General features: G+C 44.8%; 1 protein-coding gene across 2 annotated transcripts in view; it reads left to right on the top strand.

Annotated features, from left to right (window-relative positions):
• PIAS4 (protein inhibitor of activated STAT 4) overlaps positions 1-15,894 on the top strand; it is a 39,026-nt gene extending 23,132 nt beyond the window's left edge. Inside the window, exons 8-11 of one of the 2 annotated variants that reach the window (XM_074978077.1) lie at positions 1,058-1,131; positions 1,347-1,507; positions 8,531-8,661; positions 15,224-15,894. In XM_074978077.1, coding sequence (XP_074834178.1) covers positions 1,058-1,131; positions 1,347-1,507; positions 8,531-8,661; positions 15,224-15,429 — 572 coding nt within the window. In that variant the 3' untranslated portion in view covers positions 15,430-15,894. Of the gene's footprint in view, positions 1-1,057; positions 1,132-1,346; positions 1,508-1,872; positions 2,091-8,530; positions 8,662-15,223 lie in introns of those variants that run through there. The other variant, XM_074978078.1, reaches the window with a different exon arrangement.
• Positions 15,895-16,842: the final 948 nt, after the last annotated feature.

Genomic DNA, 16,842 nt, shown 5'->3' on the forward strand with positions numbered 1-16,842 from the left:
AGCATGGCTAAACAATACTATACAACCTTCACAGGCCCTTATTGTTTAGCTGTAAAGCAATGTTGAGCTGCTTGTTTCAAAATTGCAGAAAGATTCTGTGTTGCATGGTATTTTTATTATAATATGAAATAACCACGGTAATGTGAATTTACCCAAAGAGAGAGGTTCTGGAAATGCAATAAACCTGTGTGAATGTCAGTGATTGTGTCAGCTTTTGTAATGTTTATAGACTGATTTATTCAGGGACAACATTTTATGTTCATTCAGCACCTCTTTGGTTCAAAAGATATAAAAATGGTAGTCTTCCTGTGGTCTCTGCAGTCACATAGCTTCTTTCTCCGTTTCATCTGCCAGCTAGAGCACCATCCTTCCTTGTCTGCTGTCCCACCAAATTTTTACACCAATGTTCAGTGGAGATTGCACTCCCAACCTCCTTCCCAACATGTTAATTTCTTCCACGTATACCTTTTGCCTCCTTGGAAAAATGGCATTTTGGCCACATGTACTGCCTTGCTTGCTTTCTTGCTTCGTTTGCCCCTACAGCCTTTGCAGCTGTTCGTTTCCCAGAAGTCGTAAAGGCTGCTGGAGGTAAGCTGGCTGGTATGCATGCAGCCTAGCTCATTGGTCAACTACAGAGTTGCATCCTTCTAGGGTCTGCGTAGTGCTAATCTGCTCAGCTCAAATGAGACTAGGAAGGGTCAGTTGGAGTAAGAGTCCTACTGCCTCACAGTCTTACACTTTCCCCATTACTGTAGTGAGTGACTCTATATTTTACTATGATTTTTTTTCAAGCAGGTGTGGCTCTGACCCGAATGCCTAGTATTTTTCCAGTATCTTACCCTCATGTAGCAGCCTACCACCACCTCCTTCCCAGTTTGTCCCTGCCTTCCATGGTTGACTTAATAGCTTGCATACTGTAGCATCCTTACAGCATCTTCCCAGCTATCGGCAGTGTTTTTTCCCACATGACCATTGCAGAAGCTAGGTTTCTCTACTATATGTTTGAGTTTAAAAGGATCTGCTTTACTTTTGTCCCATCTTGTCTTCCTGACTACAGTAAAAGAGAAATTGCGTTTGGATCCAGACAGTGAAATTGCTACTACAGGGGTTCGAGTCTCTCTCATCTGCCCGGTAAGTTGCTGCACAGAAATCCAGGCTGTTAACATTAGTTCTTCTATTCATTTATCCAAACCAGCTTTACAAGGTACTCATCTTTTAGATATTTTTGGTGAAACAATTTCTTGTGTATTTGCCTATGATGCCAGTATCCAGTTTGAGGAGAGGATGCATCTAGTGATACAATGGTGGGATTGGTCATTAGTCTTTCTGCTGTTTTGGTCCCATAGTTGGTGAAGATGCGTCTGTCGGTCCCATGCCGGGCTGAGACCTGTGCACACCTGCAGTGTTTCGATGCAGTCTTCTACCTACAGATGAATGAGAAGAAGCCTACGTGGATGTGCCCTGTGTGTGACAAACCAGCGCCCTATGACCAGCTAATAATTGATGGGTGAGTTCACACCCTCTTTTCTTGTTTACCCTTCCAGTTACTACTTCCCATTCTCTTCCATGTTGGGCTTATGCTCTGATTTTTAAGACCTTATAGCTGATCCACCTCCATTTCAAGACTGTTTTTTAAATTTAAAACTTAGTTGTGCCAATTGACATGTAATGTAATAATCTCCCAGTTGCTGTTGGTGGTGGGTTTGCGTGAGACTGGGTCTTTAGTCTTTGCTGCTTGATTCTGTAGTTTTTCATGAAGCTCGCTTCTGATACTCCTACAACCTTATTCTTTTCTCATCTTGATGACTGCAAAAGCTAGGATGCTGTACTTTTCCCATGCAGTGATTGTTAATTGTCATTTACACTCCCTAGAATAAAACTACTTTACAAACTTCCTGACAAGACAGGCTGCCTTCGGCATGCATTCTTCTCCCACTCCTTCGTTAAGGGCCTGATCCTGCAAGATGCTGAAGGTGCTCAGTACCTCACAAGCAGTTCTCAGCACATCATAAGTTTGGGTCAGATGATTCTAAGTGCCAACCATTAATCCAGGTGTCATTAGATGCAGAGCTAGCACATCTAAGCTGGAGGTATGAATGGAGTTATAAACCAGTGCTCTGGGGTTTTGGTTTTTTTCCCCCCCTCCCCTTTGGCTACTCCACATGCAAAATGTGCTAACAGTACCTACCCATAGGCTACAGATTTCTTAAAGTCCTTAGATAAAGCTTTGCTGGTGGTTTTTATATTACGAGCGTCTACAAAAGGAACAAGATAGGGGGTTGAAAATTCTGAAGGGGCATATTTATGGTATTGTGGATATTCATAAATAAGATGCCCAAACTTCCATAAGTTTTTGAGGGGTTTGTAAGCTTAATTCGGAATGATCTTGGCTTCTTCACCATTGTTTTCAATAACAGGCTTGTGAAATCATTTCATTTTTATGCTTAATTTTTTTGGAATGGGTTCATCAAAGCTGCATCATTTAGCACTAATCCAGACACAAGGTTATAGCCGGTGCTGATACTGAGTACTGGCACCTCCACAACTCCAGCCATGGGAATGACTAAGGGAGGAAGATGGGAACTGTCTTCTCTCTTTTTTTACAAAAAGAACTACGTATAGTGCCTCCCTGCCAGTAGCTGGAGACAGTGCAGCAAAGGTGCTTTTGTAATGTTCCTCCGTGAACAAGCAGAGCTTGTTGGTTCCTGGTTCCTAGTAGTATCTGCTGTGAATAACCTTATTCTGGTAGGTTCAGCAAACCAATTAAATCATCTTGGCTGGAGAATCATACTAGTTCTTTGTGCTGCTCTCTGAGAGGAGCATTTGGAGAAAAAGTGATTAAGGGTCACACTTTCAGAAGGATGCTGCTGTGTACTGTGCCCAAATCAAAGATTTATAGATGGCCCTTCTGGGCTCTGATCCAGCTGGATGAGGTCGGGTCACTTTGTTAAAACAGCATAGGAAGGAGGCAGACCAGAGAACCAAGCCAAAAAGAGCATTAAGGCCTGTGTTGGGAGGAGAGAGACCTGCCAGGGTCTCCTCTTTTGTCACCACCAAGCCAGGGCAAGTGTCTGAAGCCATAGATTTTTGGGAAGGTCCTTAGAAACTGTTTCTTCATTTCATCTTTATTTTATCAAGAGAGGAGGATGCGGATGCCCAGGTGGTTCTAGTGGATTCCGTACGTTAGTGTGGTGATCCTGAAAGCCCTTCAGATAGTAACACCTAGGGTTCACTATGCCCGTCAAAACATGACGAAAGAGAACTAGCCTATGAAGGGGCATGTTATACCAGCACAGTAATCACATACCAATACCAAGCTTTCTCTTTGGACTAGCATAGACATTCTCAAACACAGTGGCCTGGAAGAAAGAAACTTCAGTCTTTTCCTACATGGGCAGCTGGCTGAGTGAACGCAAATTCCTTAACCTTTAGCACTGAAGGCATTTAAGAACATCAGCTGCTTAGATGGTAGACCAGCATCTTGGAGGTGATACACTTCCGTGGTGCATCATAGAACGAGGTTTGATGTAGTGATATTGGAAGATCATAAGAAGTAAGGAGAGATGGAATTGAGTCTTAACAAGAGGATATTCTTATTTGAGGGCTATTCTTATTTGAGGGCTATCTGCCACTTATCGTTGAGATCCTGTCTCAACGTGCAGAACCTGCACAAGACTAGTCTACAAGAACCATGGGAGTAGCTAGTCTTGGCGTCAGATGCGGCCCAAAATGAGTAAGACCCAGATAGCTTCAGGAACAGAGGGATTAATGCTGCTCTCCTCAAGGGAGAGCTCAGTAAATTGGCTGGCTCTTCTGCCAAGAGCAAAGTAAAGGGAAAGTGGTGAGAGCAATTGTTTACTGTGGGAACAAGGCAGCAGGAATCAGGGAAGGATTGCACAGCCAGACTGTTTGATAAGCTTCAGCGCAGAGATTGCTGACAAGTATATAAATGGTGATTGCAGCAAGGGACACTGATTGAGCAAGATGCAGAGCTCCTGATTTCTGTGAAACAAACTTCACCTGCTGATATCACAAAGCCACTAATAAGGATTCCCTCAAATATACTAATGGAGCCACTCACAAGAGCGTAGATGAATTCTGCAACGGGCAGATGAGTGAGTACATGTGGCTGTCACGTGCATAAAAGGTTGTTACAAAGATTTGTTCTCCTTAACTCCTGGAGATAGGACAAGAAGCAAAAGGCTTAAATTGCTGCAAGAGCAATTTGGGATGGACATTAGGAAAAACTTCTTTGTCAGTGTCATGACGCACTGGAATAAACTGCCTCTGGAGGGTGCAGAATGTCAATCACTGGAAATTTTTAAGAACATGTTAGACACCTGTCAAGGATGGTCAGGCTGGTGCCTGATCCTGCCATGAGTACAAGGGACTGGACTAGATGACCTCTTGAGGTTCCTTCCAGTCCTAAAATTCAACCTGGGTTATATATTCCAATAGAGTTAGACATCTAGATGGTACACAGAGCAACAAGAAATTCATAGTTACTGATCTTATCTGTTTCTTGTAGATTAACTGTTCATTCTGCCCTCTGCCAAATACATAAGTTTGGAAGAATTACATTTTTATTGGTAAATATCAACTGAAATTCAGAGAGAGGCACAGTAAGAAAAATGCTGTTTGAGAATTTTAGTTTGATCTAGGAACCTTAACTTTGTATATTTTTGACATGTTGACAATTTGCATTTTAACAGTTACAAAACATTAACTTTTTTTAATCTTAATGTCTATTGGCATTACATAATTTGACCTGTCCTAATTTTAAACAAACAGAAAAGGGTGCTCAGACAATATCTGTCAAAATTATTCAATATATTCTGTCAGGCCTACCAACACAACAGAAATATTCAAATCTTTGAGTTTTATAGCCTGGCTGGAGAGAACTAGACTTTGGAAAAAAGGATGAAATAGAAATTTCTAGTACAAGTTGAACCATTCTAGTACTGCTCCCTTGGGACCGGACCCTTGTTGAATCAGAGATTTGCCAAACCACAGGAGGTCAATAATGTCTAGCAGAATTAGCAACACTCTGCTTACTGGGCTCTTAGAAAACATTTAGAGGTAAATTAGAGTGAAGTAACAGATCAGAACACAGAGCCAGGATGGGTGTTTGTAAACAAGCTATGGGACTGCAGGAAATTTGGCCACACTGGTAAGTGGGCATGCCACTAACTAAAATCACGCCAGACCACAGATGTTGCTGGACTAGAGACGTTTGACCTGTATTTCTACTTCTAGTAGTTTTTGAGCTAGTCTAGGAGAATAGAACTGTCCATACTCCAGATCAAATAGCAGATCCTACTCAGGCAAGACAGAGGTCCTCAGAATGATATTGCGTTTCAAGGAAACATCATGAATGGCCTTTTGCAAATCGTATTTGTTTCACTCCTACTAATAAAGGGGAAACTCCACCACTTAGGTGTGAGCGATGCTTGGTAGAATAGGAATTCTAGATGGTCTGTTCAAACTACTATTAAATCCTCACTCATGTGAGGCCAGTGATGAGGAACACTTAAACACTAGTAAAGAAGAGGCCCTCCCTCTAAGGCATGATGAGCCAGAACAGTAGTTTTGATCTGGTTAGGCCAGTCTTGTCGTGATTACAGGTGGCTAAGGGGGGCATCTGGATTCATGCCATAATTTGTGTATTTTCAACAGTGTGGGAAGCCATTACATGCATTTATATTTTACCCAGGGCAGCTTTTAAAAAGGGCGGATTTTAAAAAGTGGAAGTCAAATCCTAGTGAGGAAAATAGAAAGGAACACAAACACTCCCAAATTAAGTGTCATAATGTAGTAAGAAAAGCCAAAAAAGATTTTGAGGAACAGCTAGCCAAAAATTCAAAAAATGATAGTAAAATGTCTTTTAAATACATTAGAAGCAGGAAGCCCGCTAAAAAAGCAGTGGGGCCCTTGGACAATAAAGATATAAAAGGAGCGATCAAGGAAGGCAGTGCCATTGCGGAGCGATTAAATGATTTCTTTGCTTCAGTCTTCAAGGCTGAGGATGTTACAGAGGTTCCTAAATCTGAGCCAGCCTTTTTAGGTGACAAATCTGAGGAACTCTCCCAGATTGAAGTGACATTAGAGGAGGTTTTGGAGTTAATTGATAAGCTGAATAGTAACAAGTCTCCAGGACCAGACGGTATTCACCCAAGAGTTCTGAAAGAACTCAAATGTGAAATTGCGGAGTTAACAGTGGTTTGTAACCTATCCTTTAAATCCGCTTCGGTACCCAATGACTGGAAGACGGCCAATATAACGCCAATATTTAAAAAAGGCTCTAGAGGAGACCCTGGCAATTACAGACCGATAAGTCTAACATCAGTACCAGGCAAATCAGTAGAAACAATAGTAAAGAATAAAATTGCAAGGCATGTAGAAGAGCACAAATTGTTGGGCAAAAGTCAGCATGGTTTCTGCAGAGGGAAGTCGTGTCTAACAAATCTATTAGAATTCTTTGAAGGGGTTAATAAATATGCGGACAAGGGGCACCCAGTGGACATAATATACCTAGATTTCCAGAAAGCCTTTGACACGGTCCCACACCAAAGGCTTTTATGTAAATTAGGCGGTCATGGGATAGGAGGAAAGATCCTTTCATGGATTGGGAATTGGTTAAAAGACAGAAAACAAAGAGTTGGAATAAATGGTAAATTTTCACAATGGAGGGGGGTAACTAGTGGTGTTCCCCAGGGGTCAGTCCTGGGACCGATCCTGTTCAACTTGTTCATCAATGATCTAGAAAATGAGGTAAGCAGTGAGGTGGCAAAGTTTGCAGATGACACCAAGTTGTTCAGGACAGTCAAAACCAAAAGGGATTGTGAAGAACTACAAAAAGATCTCAGCAAACTGAGTGATTGGGCAGCAAAATGGCAAATGAAATTTAATGTGGGTAAGTGTAAGGTAATGCACGTTGGAAAAAATAACCCAAATTACACGTACAACATGATGGGGTCAAATTTAGCTACAACAGATCAGGAAAGGGATCTTGGAGTTATAGTGGGTAGTTCTCGGAAGATATCCACGCAGTGTGCAGTGGCAGTTAGTAAAGCAAATAGGATGTTAGGAATTATTTAAAAAAAGGGATAGATAATAAAGACAAAAGATATCATACTTCCCCTATATAAAACTCTGCTACCCCAACATCTTGAGTACTGCATGCAGATGTGGTCTCCTCACATCAAAAAAGATATATTGGCATTAGAAAAGATTCAGAAAAGGACGACTAAGATGATTAGGGGTTTGGAACAGGTCCCATATGGGGAGAGGCTAGAGAGACCGGGACTTTTCAGTCTGGGAAAGAGGCGATTGAGGGGCGATATGATAGAGGTATATAAAATCATGAATGGTGTGGAGAAAGTGAATATAGAAAAATTATTTACCTTTTCCCATAATACAAGAACTAGGGGACACCAAATGAAATTGATGGGTAGTAGGTTCAAAACTAATAAAAGGAAATTTTTCTTCACACAGCGCACAGTCAACCTGTGGAACTCCTTGCCGGAGGAGGCTGTGAAGGCCAGGACTCTATTCGGGCTTAAAAAAGAGCTCGATAAATTTTTGCAGGTTAGGTCCATAAATGGCTATTAGCCAGGGGTAAAGTATGGTGCCCTGGCCTTCAGTACAAGGGCAGGAGATGGATGGCAGGAGATAAATCACTTGATCATTGTCTTCTGTTCTCCTTCTCTGGGGCACCTGGCATTGGCCACTGTCGGCAGACGGGGTACTGGGCTTGGATGGACCTTTGGTCTGACCCAGTATGGCCATTTTTATGTTCTTATGTACCCAGAGATGTCAGCACTAGCTGGGGAAGTGCAGCGTCTAGACAGGTAAAGAGTGAGAGGGCACACTACCTACCTGACAGTCTTAATCTAGTGAAATACTCTGACCTTTCATCATGTAATAAATTGAATGTGTGTGTGAGCATGAGTTGCCCAGTGAGCTATAAATGTGGCATTATAAGAATATTGTCTGGGCAGCAGCACAAGAGAATTGGGAAGTCAGCCAACAGACATTTGCAGCGGGGGTGGGAATGCGTTTTACTGTAATTAAAATTTCAGCCTTTGTGATCTGATGGGCAGCAGGACAGGGTGAGGAGTTGAGTTCAGTCTTGTGCATCATGTTCACATCTGCTCTAGGTCTGTTTTCACTATCTCATAACAACTGCTATCTCAGCCCACTTCCTAATGGAAAGTCCACATCATAAAACCCCTCACCTGGCATAAATAAGTTTTCTTCTCCCACCCCATGGGCAGCATTGACAGAGACCAAAAACGGACTCAATCTGATTAGTGATTTAAGACGCATCGGGATGACTGGGGATGTTTGCTCTACCAGTACCTGTTATATGGAAAAATAGGACTTGGGTGTAGCAGATTATCAACTATTGCCAAATCTCAACTCTGAACTTTAGGGCCAGTTAAGGTGAAGATCATCTTAGCATTCTGTCGTCAAAGGTGCTCTGCTGAGGGCCTCAGAGCTAATAGATGATATCTTCTTTCCTCTTCAGGCTCCTCTCAAAAATATTGACCGAGTGCGAGGATGCAGATGAAATAGAATTCTTGGTGGATGGATCCTGGTGTCCAATCAAAGCTGAGAAAGAAAGAAGCTGCAGCCCTCAGTGTCCAATATTGGTACTAGGTGGGTGTGTAGGTGGAGCTAATGATTTTAAATGATCTGAAAGATGAACTGTAGAGAACTTACACAAATTACATGTTGATACAAAATTGGGACATTGTTGGAGAGTTGTAGAACACTTAGGAGCTCTGAGAATAGGGCTATAAGAGCTAATGGATTCCCTGTCTTTCTACAAAAGCAGTGTCAGAAATGCAGTAATTACGCTGTAACGGGGGATCGTTCTGGGTGGGGTCCTCACGCCTTTTGAATTGAGTTTTGGTTCCTAATGGTTTAGTTGTCTGAGCCTAAACCACTTGTTTAGGAAAGCTGGCTTAGACCTTCAAAGTCACGGGGAGCCCAACATCTTTTAGATATTCCCTTCCAGGATAGCCCTGAAATATTCTGCCTCCATCCACAGACAGTGGATAGCCTGGCGTTCCATTACTGGTGTGTGTGAAACCAACAGATCAGTCGGCGTTGTGCTGTAACATCTCTGACTGAAACAAAAAAGCTGTCAAGTAGCACTTTAAAGACTAACAAAATGATTTATTAGGTGATGCGCTTTCGCGGGACAGACCCACTTCTTTATCTCTGACTGAAGTGGTCCCAGACTGGTGTGCAAATATTTCCAAAGCAAACGCTGCTTCTTTGGGCAGTTGCAGATGTGCCTTTCATGTGTGTGCTTGCCCAATGCACTGAAGCCAAAGAACTTTGCTTGGCAGTGCCTGTTGGGATAGCACTAAAGCCCTATGTTGCCCTTGGGTCTCTCCCATGGCTGTATAAGGGAGACAACATCTTGACCCCTCCTCAGTTCCTTCTCACCTGCCCCAGCTTGAGTTGGAGCTTTCAGTGTGGTGTCTCGCCTCCTGTTCTCATCAGTATTTATTGGGTAAAAACCAGGAAATAGTTCAGTTCTACCTTAGGGTTTGGTGCATGTAGTTAGTTTTAATTCAGCTGTGACACCTTCCCCGAGTTCTAGTCAGTGTCTACCAAGTGGGGGAGCTGTCCCTACCAGTGACACCTCCCCGTGCACCCACTGTGTGTGTTGGGCCTTGAGGAAGGGCATGGTACAGAAAGATGCTCCATCTGTAAGTTCAAGAAGAGAATGCACATGGTTAGTCTCGTATTTAAAATCGTATCTGACAGCACAGGACATGAGCCCTGCTCGGGCACAGATCATCACATCCCTCTGAGCGCCTGAGTTGGTACAAGGACTCCATGGTCATACTCGATTCCTTGCCCAGGTGGAACAGCGATTGTTTTCCTTCTTTTGATAATCTGAGACAGGCTTCACAAAATGGAGTGGGGCCACTCCAGAGCTCAGGAAGATTCCTACCCTGCTTTTTAGAGGAATGTAAATCAGCGTTGTGTTTTGTAGGTGGGAGTGGGGTGGAATGTCCACTCTTCCTGCAATACCAACATGAAATCACTTAAAAACTGGACAGTCCAATCTGGTACTACTTGTGAGTCATCCATTGAGTCAAGTACTAACACTGGTGTCAACATTGATGGTTTCCATATTGCCCACGTACTGGGCAACAGTAGATTTGCTGTGCCTTTCTGTTCCTGACTCACTTCTTGATCAGAACTATTTTACAGGGGTGGCTTAGTGCTCGGTGTCCTTGGCATCACCAGTTACAGATTGTTGTTGGCACTGTCATCTGCACGACCTCATATCCAGTGGTCAGGGTTGCCGTTTAGCTTCCTGCTGCTACCTTTGGGAGCAACAACAGCTATGGTGCACTCTAACGCTGTGGGTTCTGGACTGACTTTATTTTTTGTATCGGTGCCCATTTAGATACTGATCTGCAATGCCTTTATCAGCACTGAAAGTGCAATCTCTTGTACAGTCGGTGGCAGTGATGAGACCAGTGTGGTGAGATTGCAAATGGTGTAGGACATCTCCTTGCTTTATCTGGAATGGCTTCTCTGTTAGTCAGACTGCTGGAACGGTCTTTCAGGGTTTGGGTCAGAGACCTTTCCATCTTTCACTTTCACAGTACTTCTCTGTGGTTAGTGAGACTTCTGAAGGATTGCCATCAGTATGGGATTCAGTACCACTCCTGCAGTATCGGGATAAAGGCACCTGGCCTAGCTACGCCTGGCCACCCCATCTTACCCCAGTGTATAGTGGTTTCCTTGGACTCCTTGGTCGGTTCCTTATTTGGCAAGGACCCGATTTTTCTGCTAAGTCTACGATAAGAACACGTCTTCACTTGGAGTTCTTCCACTTTATAACGGCAACTCGGATGCAGTCGTTGACCTTCTAGTTGGTGCATCCTGAACTGCTAGTCGTGTATTACCGCTACTTCCCCCTTCCTTGTAATCAGGGGATGCTACAGGGCTGGACTCTTCGTTTTTGATGCGTGAGCTTTTGGAGTCCTATCAAGATCTCCTGAGATGAATGGCATCATCGTTGGCTGTTTGAGCAGGAGAACCATTCGTTACTGGATAGCCTTCGATCCTCTGCTCTTAGAGAGGCTCTTCCTATAAATAAAGTAATATTAGCGCCTCCTGAATCTGTGATTAGTTATCAGAATCTTCCAGGGAAGAGTTTTAAGGCATTTCTTGCATAAAGCCGTTGAGTGGCTAAGACCTTCTTGCATTTAGCATCGGATGGGGCAAATGCTTCATCCAGATTTATGGCCGCCTCTGTAACCACAAGAAGGGTCTTGAGACTATGGAACTCTGCATCGCTCCTGAGGTCCAAAAGAGCGTAGAGGACTTGTCTTTTGAAGGTCAGCTTTTGTTTGAAGAAACCAATGTGCATTGCGTTCTCTGGAGGACTTCCCTGCTCCTTTCCTGTTGTGAGCTTTATACGGAGGCCACAAAGACCTCATTGGAGGCAGGGGCAGCAACATCCCAGCATTATTGTCTTCAGTGATGCTTTCAGCTCTTACTCAGCAATATTCCGGCAGCAAGACCTCTTCAGAAAAGGACGTCAGTCACAGGAGACCTTCTGGTTCTAATTAAATGAACTAGCCCGTCATCCTTCATCTTTCAACAGGCAGCATCTTTGATTTGCATTTCGGGTGCTGGCTGTGAACGTCTCAGCTACATCGTCTGAGTTCGGGGACAGGCTGTTGGACATAATCTGCCCTCTGGGAGCTGTAGAAAAGGTGGTTTCTCTTCATCAGGAAAAAGGATTCTACTTTGTACTTCCTGACCACGTGTCCAGGGCAGAGGTGAGACCTATCTTCAGTCTCTACAGTCTTACCACTTACATCAAATGCATAAGATTCAACTTGGTTACCATGGCAACTGTTCTCCCCATATTTAGATCATGACATCTGGTTTGTTCTTGATGTTTAGGATGTCTGCTTCCATGTGGTGGTTTTCCCAGACCACAGGAAGCTTCCTAGTCTTCAGTCAGTGTTCCACTCTGGCCTGTCATAAGCATGATGGTTGTAATGGCTTATCTCCAGAAGAGAGGAATTCATGTCTTCCTGTACCCAGACAATTGATTAGTGAGGGACCAATCCAAAGAAAAGTCCTCAGTCATCTCCGCTTCACTCTGTGCCTCTTTGATCACTTGGGGTTGATTCTGAACACAGAAAATTCAGCATTTGATCTTTATGGGGCTCTACTAGACTCTATGAACTTAAGAGCCTTTCTTCTGCATCTGTTGTTTCAATCAGTTTGACACCCATGTGTCTCTGGGCCTCCAATCTCAGCCTTTGACCATGGTCCATGTATGCTTTAGGTACTAGACTAGGGTGGGCAATCCATTTTGCCGTTGGTGGGGCGGGGGGGAGAGGCAGAGGTGGGGGACGCAAGTGGTCGAGGGCTATGCTCTTCCATAACATTAATGGCAGAGATGTGGGGTCTGGGATGGAGGTTGGGTGCAGAAGAGGACCATCTGGGGTAAGGGATTGAGGTGCAGGTTCTGGGAGGGGTATGGGGGCAGGATGTGGTTGTGATCTGGGGCAGGGACTGGAGTGCAAGAAGGGGGGGGGGTGCAAAGGCTGTGACCTGGGCAAGGGATTGGGGTGCAGGTTCTGGGAGGGGTATGGGGGCAGGAGGAGGGACAGAGGGTGTTGGGATATGGACGCAAGAAGGGAGGCAGGGGGTGGTAGGCAGGGAGGGGCTGGGGTTGCCAGAGGCAGGCTGCACCCAGGAGACTTCCTGGGCAGCTCCCAGGCAGCTGGTTTCTTAGGCTGGCTCCCTGCCTGCTTGGCCGTGGCAGAAACCTTGTGCTCTGTGAAGAGCTGCAAGACTTGGGCTGGGGGCGGGGAAGGGTGCTTTCTGTGCTGTCTGTGCTTCAAAATAGGCAGCTTCCATTGGCTAGAAACCAGCCAATGGGATTGTGCTGGGGGCAGGGATAGCACATGAAGCCTCTCCCTCTTCCCCAGGGCTCACAGGTGCTGAAAAATAAACAGGGCCCTGAAGCTGCTTTTCTGAGCAGCAAGCATTAAGGAGGAGGAAGGAACCTGCCTGGGCTTATCTGGTGCATCTGCAGGCCAGATCCAGTGGCTTTACAGGCTTGATCTGGCCTGCAAAAGCTGCATTTTGCCCAGCCCTGTGCTAGATCATATGGTCACATCCACGTACATCATCCAGCTTGCAAGAGTGAATCTTTTTCCTCTTCAGTCACGGTAGATGTTGGCTAATCAACCAAATTTACCAGTCATTGGACTGGCTGGTCTGACTGCCACCAGAGAGACTGGGGTCTCTGCACTGGTGTGCTCAGCAGAATAACTATCTGGTTCCCTTTACTCGTCTTCTGTGACGAGGGCTTCAGTTGATGATGCCTCCACAATAGTGCGTCTAGGAACATTAAAGGTTTATGGTCAGAGCCAGAAGTTACTTCCACTGCTTGTTGTGGATTGGGGAGCAGTACCACCACAGCGGTTCATGCAAACAAGCAGAGTGGAGCCCAGTCCAACCCACTTTTGCTAGGAAGAAGTCGAGTTCTGGTACTTTTGCATCAGACGATGTCATGCTTACTGGCCTCACCAACCCAACTGGCCTCAGCAGGACTTTCTCCAAGAACCACAAGCGATCTCTGAAAAGCAGCATGGTAAGGGCCCATCCTCAAAGTGGGGCAACCTTCAGTCAACAAAAGTGCCGTCAGTTTTGTTCTTAAGCAGGACTTTGTCCAGGATCTTTAACCAATGCCTTCCATTTGTATTGGGGATCACCCTTCAGGTGATCCACAGACTGACGGTGGACCATGCCAAACTTATACTTTATTGTGCTGCTTGACTTGACAGTGTTGGATCTCTCATCTTCTCCATCTATCTGGTCGGCAGCCTCTGAGATCCTTTCGTCTCCTGCCCAACCTACTGCTTCTGTGCCCTGGTCGAGTTGCACAGCATTCTGAGCAGTCCACGCATTACAATGTGGATGAAAAAAGGAAATAATCAGAAGCCGTTTGGAGGGTCCTATTTAATTGTAGAAAACCATCTCTTAAGGTCACCAGTTTATTCAAGTGAAAGTGAGGGGCGATTTTTTTCCCTCTTTGTCAGTGTCAGGGGAATTCAACTGACGTTAGTTCATGCTTGGGATGCTTTTGAATTACTTGTGTCATCTGAAATCCTTCACGTTGCCTCATGGCTTGTTGAGGGTTCACTTGGTGGTGATTTCAGCATTCCGTTCACCAATCCAGAAGCCAGTTTTCTCACTTATCGCAGTGACCCCTGAAAGGTATTTCCCTCTGTTTGCTGCTGTGAAGGAAAGAGCCTTTAATGCTCTATGGGCTCCTCTCCTGGGTCCTCCATTTGAGCTGCTATCAGCTTGCTCTTTGCGGGATAACTTTCAGCATTGTAGCAGCTTACGAAATACCCCAAATGACATCTCTTGCACGTCCCAGCAATTTTTCAATATGGGACACTTGCAGTGCTGCTGCATGGACTTCCGTATGTACGTTTACCAAACAGCCTACTGTTACAGCGGGTTCTAGTTCAGATATGAAACTTAGGGAAGGCAGTTCTGTAGTAGATTCAAGCAGTGCCAGTAAGAGGTAGGGCTTGGAGAGTCACCTGAGCAGGATATATACCTGTCGACACTCAAAGAAAAAAAAGGTTATTTTTGGAACTCTTCTTGGAGAGGTGGATGCAAACATGTATTCCCCGATCCACCCTCTGTCCTCACTGCGTCAGTGTCTCCAATCTTGGATTCTTGTGTGACAGAACTGAGGCAGTCAGGGTAAAGCTGCTCTTAAATAGCCCCAGGGAGAGGCTTTGGAGACCAAAGGTATGAGCCCAACACCAATGAATACCGCTAAGCAAAGTTTCTGGGTATGTACACACCTGAGTGGATTACACAGCTACACCCCCATTTTGAAGAGTGACTATACAGGTAAGTAAACATCTTGCTTCTACAGGGACCTTTCAGGGCATCTCACGAAATATTTGCTTGTCTAATTGGCCTTTGAGGCAGACATTTTTGTATACGGCCTCCCGCTCCATAAGGAACGCTATCTCTTTCTCCAACTACACTACAGATTTCAAAGAGTCTATGTCCCTTTGGGATTTCCTGTGTTGGTGTTAATTAAAGCTCTGCCAAGGAGTGCTAGCTAGGAAGTTCCCAACCTGTAAACAGCCCTTAAAGCTTTTTAAATGTTCTCCCCACCTTTCTTTCCCAGGTTCTGCAGATGTGAATGGGCTGTTGCCCACCCCCAATAGTAACGGAGAGAACGGCAAAGCCACTGCTGATGTTGTGGATTTAACACTGGACAGTTCATCGTCTGAGGAAGAGGAGGACGACGACGAAGACGACGACGATGACGATGATGGACCCCAACCGAAACGACGCTGCTCTTATGAGAAAGGTTTAGTTTCTGCCTGCTGACTGCAGCCATAGCTCTGAATCTCCAAATGGACAGACTTGAATACTCTGGTGCTTACTAAACCGGAGGGGGGGGGAAATTCCTCCTTCACCTCACTTCCCTTCCTCCCTGGTCTCCTTTTGACTTTCCTATTCCAAGTTAACCATTAAAATGAAAAATAAAACCATTGAGCTGCTTCTTGGTTGGAAAACTGCCCCACTAAACGGCCTGACCCCGAGCTCTGCCAGCTCAAACTGAACCGGAATCTGAAGTAAGGAAAGTGTCTTAAGCCAGGCAGCCAGGATCCAGAGCTATCTGATCTCCGCTGCCATTCAGCGTTACAGTGTGAATCTCTGGAGTTCCCCTGCAAACCTTCAGGACTGCAAACTCCAGTGCATCTCCAAAGCTGTGTGCGTTTTTATTGTCTTGTTCAATAACCATTCCTGATTCTCTCAAGTTTTGCTGGACATGTGGCTGGGTGGGTTACAGTCGCGGGTGAGAAGGGCTTGGGTGGGAGGGAGGTTTATATAACCCAGCAAGGTTAGAGGGTTTTTTAAGGGTGGGTGGGGAGGAAAGAAAGACTTAAGCTTGGAATCGCACTGTTCTAGTTAGGAGCTCTAGCAGCTCTGCACCTCATGTAAAGAGACACATTTTGAATCCTTTTAATCTCATCTGAAGATAATGTAGAAATTGTGCTTAGTGAATCATTTTAGTTGAGCAGAAGCCATGGGGAGGGTGGGGAGGGCTTGAACCACAAATCTGTTGTATTTTGAAGTGCAATAACTTGGTGTTTTTGAAGACGAAAAGGGCTGTGCGTTCCCTGGTTTTTAAAGAAGGCTTTGTCTTGGCAATTGGTGCCGGGGCCTGCAGGACAGCTGACGCCCATCAACTGGACACGTGGCATTGTGTAGGCGTGAGGTAGGGTGGAGGGGATGTATGGCCTTCAAGAAAATGCCAGGTGGGGAAATCTCAGTTTTTAGCCAACTACCTCGGTAACTCCAATTCAGGTTTATTTCAGTCATGAAACAGTGCAAAGCCCATCACTGGTACCGCTGACAGCGTTAATGTCATAGTGTTTGGAGGGAGCACGGCGACTGGAGCACAGCGACGACGTATTCATGGCCTCTGGACTTTTCCACTTCTGTCAAGACTTTGGTTTCAGATCCAAAGCTACTGCTAAGCGCTTAATGGCAAAATGTTGTTGCTTTTGCATTTCCAAATGGTAATCTTTTACTTTTCTTGTAGAGATTTCTTTTTTGTAACGAAATTGCATACTCAGCTCTGCCTGTTCCTAGTTAAAAGCCTCTGAAGTCTGCATTGCTTGGGACCTTGCTGACTTTCTCGTCGGTGGATGAGAATAAACTTTAGAAGGAAGTTTGGTATGTTGACTTGGCCCATTGAGCATATACAAGGGAAAGGTAGAACTCAGACTGCTT

The sequence above is a fragment of the Carettochelys insculpta genome, chromosome 27 (assembly GCF_033958435.1).
Source record: "Carettochelys insculpta isolate YL-2023 chromosome 27, ASM3395843v1, whole genome shotgun sequence".
NCBI lineage: Eukaryota > Metazoa > Chordata > Testudines > Carettochelyidae > Carettochelys > Carettochelys insculpta.